Here is a 9482-nt window from a genome sequence, read left to right as displayed (position 1 = left end):
TAATTCCACTTTCGATCAACAGTATACAACCCCGCAGTGATACCATATCAATATCAAGTCATTCTGATTTTGTTTTCAAAAATAAAAGACTTTTCAAATTGTCCATAATTGACCTAACTTTCTGTGATTTCAAAATGCTCTAAAATGGAAAATTCCTGTTTCCACAGGATAATTCCACCTTAGATCAACAGTATACAACCCCACAGTGATACCATATCAATATCAAGTCATTCTGATTTTGCTTTTCATAGTAATGGCCCTTTGAAATTGCCGATATTTGACTTAATCTTCTAACGATTCAAAATGCTCTAAAATGAAAAATTCTTGTTTCCACAGGGTAATTCCACCTTAGATCAACAGTATACAACCCCACAGTGACACCATATCAATATCAAGTCATTCTGATTTTATTTATTAAAATTTACTGAAGTGGATTTCTTTTCTTTACATATTAATGACACAATCTTTTCTTTGTATTTGTAATGTTATGAAATATAACTATTTTCATAAAAGTAACATAGGTAAATCTGTTTATCTTGGAAAACAAAACCCAGAAAAAGGGAACAGCTCGATACAAGGAGAATAAATTGTAAATTACAAAAGGTGCAGTCATGATAACATTAAATGTGCTTTAAATGTAAATGAGAACATCACGGAAATGTGAATGAAATATGTATGAAAACGTTTCACCGTATTATGTTGCTCAAATTATCACTTTGGTGGAGACAACAGAGTACGTCTTCAAATATTTTGACACAAGCATCCAATAAGTCTGTGGTTTAACAGCACAGGAGACAATTCCACGGTTCTTCCTTTGCTTTTTGAAAGTCATTGTTGGTCATGTCAAGGCACTGTTCATGGTACCATCTTTGACAGGCGTCACATTGTATCTATTTAAAGTTAAACAGACAAAGCAAAAAAACCCATTTATAGTCAAAGTCTTTTACACATTTTTGAGAAATTCAAATTCCCTCCAACTCACCCAGTTCATCATTGAAGGTCCTGATCCAGGTGGCTTGGTCAGCGAACACATGGCACAGTTGCTGTTAGTGTCAAAAACTAAAATACAGGATCAAAACACATTATATAGACATTCGTTTGAAGGCCAATTTATGCATATGTTAAACAGTGTACTTAAAAATTTCTATCGATTAGACCACAGCATAAAGTGCCATTGTGCACTATAATAATACTACTAACAGAATAATACATTTCAATCTACACACACACACATATACATTCAAATACATATATATATACACACACACATTTTCTCTCTTATTCACCCCCAAACCAACCTGATGCTTGTAGTATCTCCACAGCCATCAATTTTCTTTCCTCTGCCATTTTCTCTTTTGATGTTTTAAATTTCATGACGGGCAAATCTGGAAATACTTTCATCACTGCCCGTGCCATCTACCGAGAAATACTCAAAATTTTAATTGTGAAAAAAAACCCCACAATTCTGCTCAATATAAAATTTCTGATGTTTATAATCTTGCATAAACAGTATGAAAAACAAAGAGCAATAAATAGATTTAAGTCTTTATGAACACCAGGTAACTTCTAACACTCAGTTGTTGAAATGGACATCGTGGATGAATAACTATGTGATATACCTTGTAAACATAGAGAACAAAATGGACAGGGTTAAAAATAACACTCCACTCTACAGTAAGGGCCAGAGGGCCAGTATATTCTTAGATGCTGATGAATAACTGAAATAGGGAACATCTCTAGTTACTAGTTATTAGATATAGTCTGCTTCCAATGTGTGGGCAGCTGACTTCTTTTAACATCTGTTGGGCAATACTCAGTATATTCTATAAAAATGGTGTGGAGAGTCGCAACCTGTGTTATGCTAGTGCCACAGAGACTCAATAAAGTGAGTCCACAGGGTGTCCCATAAGTCTCGTAAGGTGCTGTCAGAGATGTGGATGTTTTCCAAGTTAACCACAATGCTGGACAATACATACCACCTGCATCATGATGTGCTAGCCATTCACCAGAGCGTGCTCAGTGAGAGAATGAGATTACTGATAATGCACCATTATGACACAGGAAATAATTCCAGACGGTGACTTGCTCTCTTTAAAGTATAAGTACTATCTGCAATCGCTGTGCAGCCTTAATATTTGCAAATCCTAAAAAGAGTATGTCCCAAAATCTGCATGACTTAGGGCACCAAAGTATTAACCATATACTTAATTTGTGCAGTATCATGTGAAATTTAGAATTAGATGTATTCATATATATTACAGCTACTGTTATGGATGTGGATATTCTTCTGAACATGGCATGATGGTATGGCAAACAAGTAAGAAATTATATACAAATGTATATTATCATCACTTACCATCACCACCAATACTCCACAGCTGAAGCCATCCTTCTGCACTGGATGGGTCAAGACACCTCCCTTCCATTTAATGTCCACCCATTCTGTTTTTGCGTGGCAGGTTCTCCTCATTTTTAAGTAATCACTGCACAAAATTTTACAAAGCATTATACAATTTGGTATATGTCATATTTCCTAATTTTAAAAAAAACATATTTTACAGAATTAAAGAGAATTTTATTTATTTTTTATTGATTTATTTTTTGGCCTGTCTCTTTTGGCTCTTTTGCCATCAGAATTATTGTCTTAATAATTTGTTCACCTGATAATTTTTATTTAACCGTACTGATTTATTTTGCAAATGAGACCTGGCCAAGAGGATGCCAACAGAGAAACACGCATTGTGGGGCCAGGTACAAAAAGCTTCTACAAAAATGCAGTTGTAGTAAACTAACTTGTAAAGCCTATTTGCATATAACAAAATGTGTTGAAGCCTAAGTACCTGAATTTACGTGCAGCGAGTTTAGAGTCTTCCTCCTCTGATGAACTTGGGGAAGGATCAAGGAGATAAACAGTGTGATTCACTGCATTGATGAACTGTAGCAAAGATAAATAATTAAAACAATATTAATATATCGTCATTAAAAAAATACACAGACTTTAAAGTTATAATATTGTTGCTTACCAGAAACTTCCAGTGTACATTTTTAATGTTAACAAACGTGACAATGGCCTGGTACTGATCGAAGTTTACCTGTCAGAAAAAATTTATGTATTTCTTACAGTTTGTGGAATTCTATTAGCATTCAATCAGTAATTCTTTCTAAATGTATTTGGACATAATTATATGGACATTGGACAGTCATCTTACGTTCCGCAAGCTTTGGCGAGAAAGCTGTGTCCGATCACCAAACAGAATCAATCCCGCTGTGTAATGGTTCATAATGTAGATCCCTTTTTGCTCCTTTTTTGCCAGACAATGAAAAAGCCCTTCAATTACCTACGTAAAGAATTTTCATAAACACAAAGCTATGTAATTTATATACTTTAAATTGTGTTAATGATAAATAATTACATGATAATGTCCTTTTAATTTAATTACATTACACATTCGAATTATTGTGGTTATGAGTGCTTAAATTAATCATTGATATACCTCGCCTGTTAGCCACAGGTGTGGTCGAAGGGTTCGCAGATCACTGTGGCGGATAATTATGGACGTACCATGGTTTGTTGAGGGAAGCACAGAAACCACAACCTCTGTGTCTCTTTTCTTCCACAAAGACAGGACCTCCTCATTCAAGAAAAACACACTTAACATACGATCTTACCAGCTATTGAACATGATTTTGTTATTTCTAACAAAAGTTTATGGACTGTTATTAACAATATGTCTTTGTAAAATTCATTCAAAATGTATCACTCCAAGTCTTGAATGGTAAATGAACTGGTTCTTATAAAGCACTTTTCTACTCTTCTGAGCATTCAAAGCGATTTACACAACTTGTGCATTCACCCAAGCAGATTTTTCTAAGTGTGTTCTAAGTAACATTCACACACAATCGATGGATGCACTGGAGAGCAATTTATGGTTAGTATCTTGGATTTTTGGTATGCAGACTAGGAGAAGCCAGTAATCAAACCAACAAACTTCAAATCAGTAGATGACCTGCTCTACCACCTGAGCTACAGCCACCCTTGAGCATTGGTAACTATATAAACTCAAAGCTGTAATGGCAACACTTGCAAAGTTAATTTTCCCATACTCTAACTATGTTCCCGAATGCTTTTTCCCATTCAGTTTCTACTGAGGAAAAAATATTTATTTATTTAGTTATTCCCAAAATTTACCATGTGATCACTGCATTCATTTTGAATTTTGGTGCCTCCCACTTAAGTTAAGGTTACAACTAGTCAACCAAAATCCTGGATATTCACATCGAATGAGTTGAACATGAATATCAACATGTAACTACATAAGATTTGACCTTCATACACGTGTCCATGACTGATTACTGTGTCATGGAAAGGATCTTCTATGGAAAAAGAAGGCATAACTATTACTTTGATGAATCCTTTATGTTAGCAGTTGTCAATCCTACCTGTAATTCTGGATTTTCTAAGGTGACATCCTCAACTTTAGCAGTCTGCACAGGGGAACTCGGGGCCATAGAGGAAGCAACCTATATAAATATTGTGTACAAGAAATACAAAAAATGTTATGCAAAATATTGGTCTTTATATATGAAAGATAAATTTGCGCAACATTTTATACCATCTTTGAAGATCTCTTGAAAGGAAATGGCTTGCGGAGTACTGTTACATATCTCCCCTTCTTTTTTTGGCGACGTTCCTTCCATTTTTCTTCGTCCACTCGAAATTTCTGAACCAAAAATATGAGTCATTGAACATTGTTTAGGAATTACAAGTGAAATGCTGTGACAACATTTTCCTTAATTTACAATACACCAAAACACACAAAAATGTCCAGTAAGACACACAGGTGCAAACAAGCTATAACATCACAATGTGGGGCACCTCAATATCCCACCACATCAAGAACACTTTTTTGTAATGTTCCATTTTGAAACGGCAAAGCATTGATGGACATCAGCCAGTCATTTTGCAAACCTTTCTTTGAAGCATTCTTTTTGAGTCTTCGTACTCCTTCAGCAGCGCTGTGTGACTGATTTGATACTGGACAACAAAGTCATCCAGCCTGGTGAGCCTTCCCGAACGTAGACGGATATGTTTCAGATCCCACTGGCTCTTCTCCATTATCCCCTGCGTTTTATTATTCTCAGTGATATTCTGAAAAATCAAATTAAGAAATCATTAATTGTGATTTCTTTTAAAGATACACATTGTTGTGTGCAATGTTGTATGATCTGCAATACAGATGACTCCTCTGGACCCACTGTTTCTCAATCACACCACACAAATATGTATATATACTAAAAATCAGGTGTCTTACTTGTCTCTTGATCTTTCTTAAGGCATTGTATTTGTTGTGGTACTGCTCATACATTTTCCCAGTGCCATGTCTTCCAAGGTCACCTTTGGATTTTGAAGATTCGAATAATATTGATGTGTGTAATTTCATTTTATAAACTAATTACTTTTTTACTTTAAAATGGCTTACCTAACATTATTGCAGACCATAATCCAGAAAAAGGAAGAAGATATTTGCTGATGTGCTCCATGAGCCCCTTGCTGTAGTAAGGGTTTGCCTCACCATCCATCTCCAATGATGTGTTGGAAATGAGCTTCTTAAAATGTCTCCCAAAGAGGTTGTTTCCCTTGACTCCCTAGCCAACAGACAAAACAGAATAATTATGTGATTTGAACATTGTGTACACTCATCTTTCATATCTATAATCTAAAAACCCAACATTATGTTGTATAAAACATTTAAAATTACTTGTGACTTGTGATTATTATGCTATTCCAAAGTATTTAAAAAGATATATAAGAGGCAAAAGTTTAGCCTTTAGTTTTAATAAAAATTGACTTTGGTTTACCTTCAGGTCCTCATCAGCTTTTGAGTTTCTGTCATTGCCATCAACATCAACATTGGCTTTCTGCATGAACAACTGAAGGTTGTGAAAATGTTTTTCGACATTCTCACCACTACATGGACTCCCAAAAACAACTGCAGCACTTTGCACCATGTCAGTGAGGTCTTTCAATGAAGTCGCAGTAGTGAACACTCCAAAAGTGTGCATTGCAAGATGGTAGTTCTTTGGTGCACTGCAGTTAAAGAAAAAATTGTCTTTAAGTGTTTCCAAAACAGTAATAATGTTTTCCCAAATTGAAAAATGAAATGCCATGTCACATGTCATAATAAAAAAACAAACAAGTGAATACCGTATTAAAAGGACTACACTTACTACTTTTTACAGATCTCCTTAGCATTCTTCATAACATGACTAAGGCATCTGTGAAGAATTGGAACCTCGAAGTCTTCCTTGTTTCCTTTCCCCGAAGCGATGTTATAATAATGATTCATTGTGTCAGAGAGATTTTTTTTTGCAAAAGCTAAACAGATAGCTTGCATTAGGACCATAGATCCATCACACATAAGCATTAAAGGTGAACGGATGGCTTTGCGCCCAAAGGCCCTTGCAACATCAGTCAGAAATGCTTCCAAAAAATATTTGACTGAGGCAGTGGTATGGTCACAGGTTAAATATGTAGCCACTGGTAGGGGGGAGGATGTTTTCCGTGGATTTCTTACTACAAGTTCGTAAACATAGAAAGGAGGCGAACCCTTTCTTTTTTTCATGATACTTCCTGTAGCATCCAAATACACGATGTCCTCCCGACAGCGGCTCTGGAAGATCTCAATACTCCTGGAAGACCATAAAAAAACACCTTTTGGATGTAACATTACTTTCTGCAATACATCCTCTGGGTTGTTCTTCTTGTTTGCCACCATTAACTGGAGACTCATAATCTCATTATGATGAAGACGACTTTTCTTTCTGATTTCCAAGGCTATGTTTCTCAACACTTGAGGAGTTGGAACTTCATCTCTACACCCCGATTGCACAACATCATCATCCATTTTGCTCATTTTTTCCAGATACATGGCTCTAGGTAATTGTTTTTCCAATTCATGGCCAATTTTATCTCTCTTATGAGCTCTTACAGGTCTTCTTCTTAGTTCATAGTGGTTGTGCACACACTCGAAACCTTGAAAATTGACTTTTGCCTTTAGATCTTCTTCATTATCTACAGTGACAGTGACAGTGACTGGACAATCCTCAAAACTGCAGTAACCCAGACACCAGAAGAAAGGGCCCTTTCTTACTGAGTCCAAAGCCTTGACTCTGTGCCTTTTGAAGGCAAAGGAACAATATGGAAACACAGTCCGTATTCCGTCTGAAATCAGATTTGTCCACTGTAGTCCCTTGTATCCTCTTTGGGATCTCTTATTTTTTATATTAGTCCATTCTTTCCTTTTCAGGAAAAAAAATTTTGTTGCAAGTGGGACCCTGACTCTTATGAATCCATCATCGGATGAGTTGCTGTTAGGCTAAAAAAGAGGAAAAAATTATTTTGTGAGAAAACATTTTGTCCATGTTACATAACTACTGTAATATCAGTAAATATACTTGAAATACTTGTGTATTTTAAGTATATTAACAACCAGTGTTTGTAATGTCATAATATATAGCAAACATTAATGTTGAGAAGTGTCATGAAATATAAATTTCATTCAATGTTACAACATTTGATAAAATTCTTTATTTAATTGTTTATTTTTTTTAAAAAATATATTTTTTATGTAATATAAAGTGGTCATTTAAACAATGATCCTAGTACCAATCATAACTTATGTGAAAGCATTTTTAATGATTGACCTGCTCAGGAGACAGCTGTCCATCCTCCTGCAAGGAGAAGACCGGTGACAGAGAAGCGGCAGCTGATAGTTCTTCTTCTGGTTGCTATTACATGAGTGGAGAGGTGTAACTTTAGTGTAATGACATGGAAGCGTTGAAGAGAATTTATGATAGTACAGACAGACTGACCTGCTCAGGAGACAGCTGTCCATCCTCCTGCAAGGAGAAGACCGGTGACAGAGAAGCGGCAGCTGATAGTTCTTCTTCTGGTTGCTATTACATGAGTGGAGAGGTGTAACTTTAGTGTAATGACATGGAAGCGTTGAAGAGAATTTATGATAGTACAGACAGACTGACCTGCTCAGGAGACAGCTGTCCATCCTCCTGCAAGGAGAAGACCGGTGACAGAGAAGCAGCAGCTGATAGTTCTTCTTCTGGTTGCTATTACATGAGTGGAGAGGTGTAACTTTAGTGTAATTACATGGAAGCGTTGAAGAGAATTTATGATAGTACAGACAGACTGACCTGCTCAGGAGACAGCTGTCCATCCTCCTGCAAGGAGAAGACCGGTGACAGAGAAGCAGCAGCTGATAGTTCTTCTTCTGGTTGCTATTACATGAGTGGAGAGGTGTAACTTTAGTGTAATGACATGGAAGCGTTGAAGAGAATTTATGATAGTACAGACAGACTGACCTGCTCAGGAGACAGCTGTCCATCCTCCTGCAAGGAGAAGACCGGTGACAGAGAAGCAGCAGCTGATAGTTCTTCTTCTGGTTGCTATTACATGAGTGGAGAGGTGTAACTTTAGTGTAATTACATGGAAGCGTTGAAGAGAATTTATGATAGTACAGACAGACTGACCTGCTCAGGAGACAGCTGTCCATCCTCCTGCAAGGAGAAGACCGGTGACAGAGAAGCGGCAGCTGATAGTTCTTCTTCTGGTTGCTATTACATGAGTGGAGAGGTGTAACTTTAGTGTAATTACATGGAAGCGTTGAAGAGAATTTATGATAGTACAGACAGACTGACCTGCTCAGGAGACAGCTGTCCATCCTCCTGCAAGGAGAAGACCGGTGACAGAGAAGCAGCAGCTGATAGTTCTTCTTCTGGTTGCTATTACATGAGTGGAGAGGTGTAACTTTAGTGTAATTACATGGAAGCGTTGAAGAGAATTTATGATAGTACAGACAGACTGACCTGCTCAGGAGACAGCTGTCCATCCTCCTGCAAGGAGAAGACCGGTGACAGAGAAGCAGCAGCTGATAGTTCTTCTTCTGGTTGCTATTACATGAGTGGAGAGGTGTAACTTTAGTGTAATGACATGGAAGCGTTGAAGAGAATTTATGATAGTACAGACAGACTGACCTGCTCAGGAGACAGCTGTCCATCCTCCTGCAAGGAGAAGACCGGTGACAGAGAAGCAGCAGCTGATAGTTCTTCCTGTTGAAAATGACATTACCCGTAACAATATTAATTTTAGGGATAATTTCAACAGTAACACATTGACTAAAATTTGGTATACCAACATATTTGATATCAAACACATAGAATTTTATGTATGGAACCTGCTCTGGTGGCTTTTGTCCATTATCTGAATCCCCTTCGACTGGTATAGACAAGTTCTGTAGAGAACAGGCATACATTTTTAATAAATTTGATTTTAACTAAATAATATATATATATAATAATATAGAATATATAATATATACAATATATATTTTTTAAAAATAAGTGAAAAGAACTAACCTGACGAAATGCATCACAAATTCTGTAGCGGTTATTTTTATTATTCTGAATAC

General features: G+C 36.6%; 2 protein-coding genes across 2 annotated transcripts; both read right to left on the bottom strand.

Moving 5' to 3' along the window:
* Positions 1–779: 779 nt before the first annotated feature.
* LOC146649003 (uncharacterized) lies at positions 780–5116 on the bottom strand. Its single transcript, XM_085387543.1, has 9 exons — positions 4970–5116; positions 3495–3629; positions 3210–3338; positions 3024–3092; positions 2841–2935; positions 2357–2483; positions 1299–1416; positions 983–1059; positions 780–890 (listed from the first exon to the last, which is right to left on the bottom strand). Exons 1-9 carry the CDS (start codon positions 5114–5116, stop codon positions 780–782), a joined length of 1008 nt encoding a protein of 335 aa, XP_085243669.1.
* A 22-nt stretch (positions 5117–5138) lies between these two features.
* Positions 5139–7023, bottom strand: LOC146649002 (uncharacterized). The gene is made up of 4 exons (XM_085387542.1): positions 6229–7023; positions 5860–6088; positions 5574–5646; positions 5139–5149 (listed from the first exon to the last, which is right to left on the bottom strand). Exons 1-4 carry the CDS (start codon positions 6927–6929, stop codon positions 5139–5141), a joined length of 1014 nt encoding a protein of 337 aa, XP_085243668.1. The 5' UTR covers positions 6930–7023.
* Between the last annotated feature and the right edge of the window lie 2459 nt (positions 7024–9482).

This window comes from Rhamphochromis longiceps, linkage group LG17 (genome assembly GCF_057381845.1).
Source record: "Rhamphochromis longiceps isolate RC_006_pf linkage group LG17, R_longiceps_female_GT1.1, whole genome shotgun sequence".
Lineage (NCBI taxonomy): Eukaryota > Metazoa > Chordata > Actinopteri > Cichliformes > Cichlidae > Rhamphochromis > Rhamphochromis longiceps.
The sequence above is the reverse complement of the archived record's forward strand: the minus strand, read 5'-3'. Positions and strand labels throughout refer to the sequence as shown.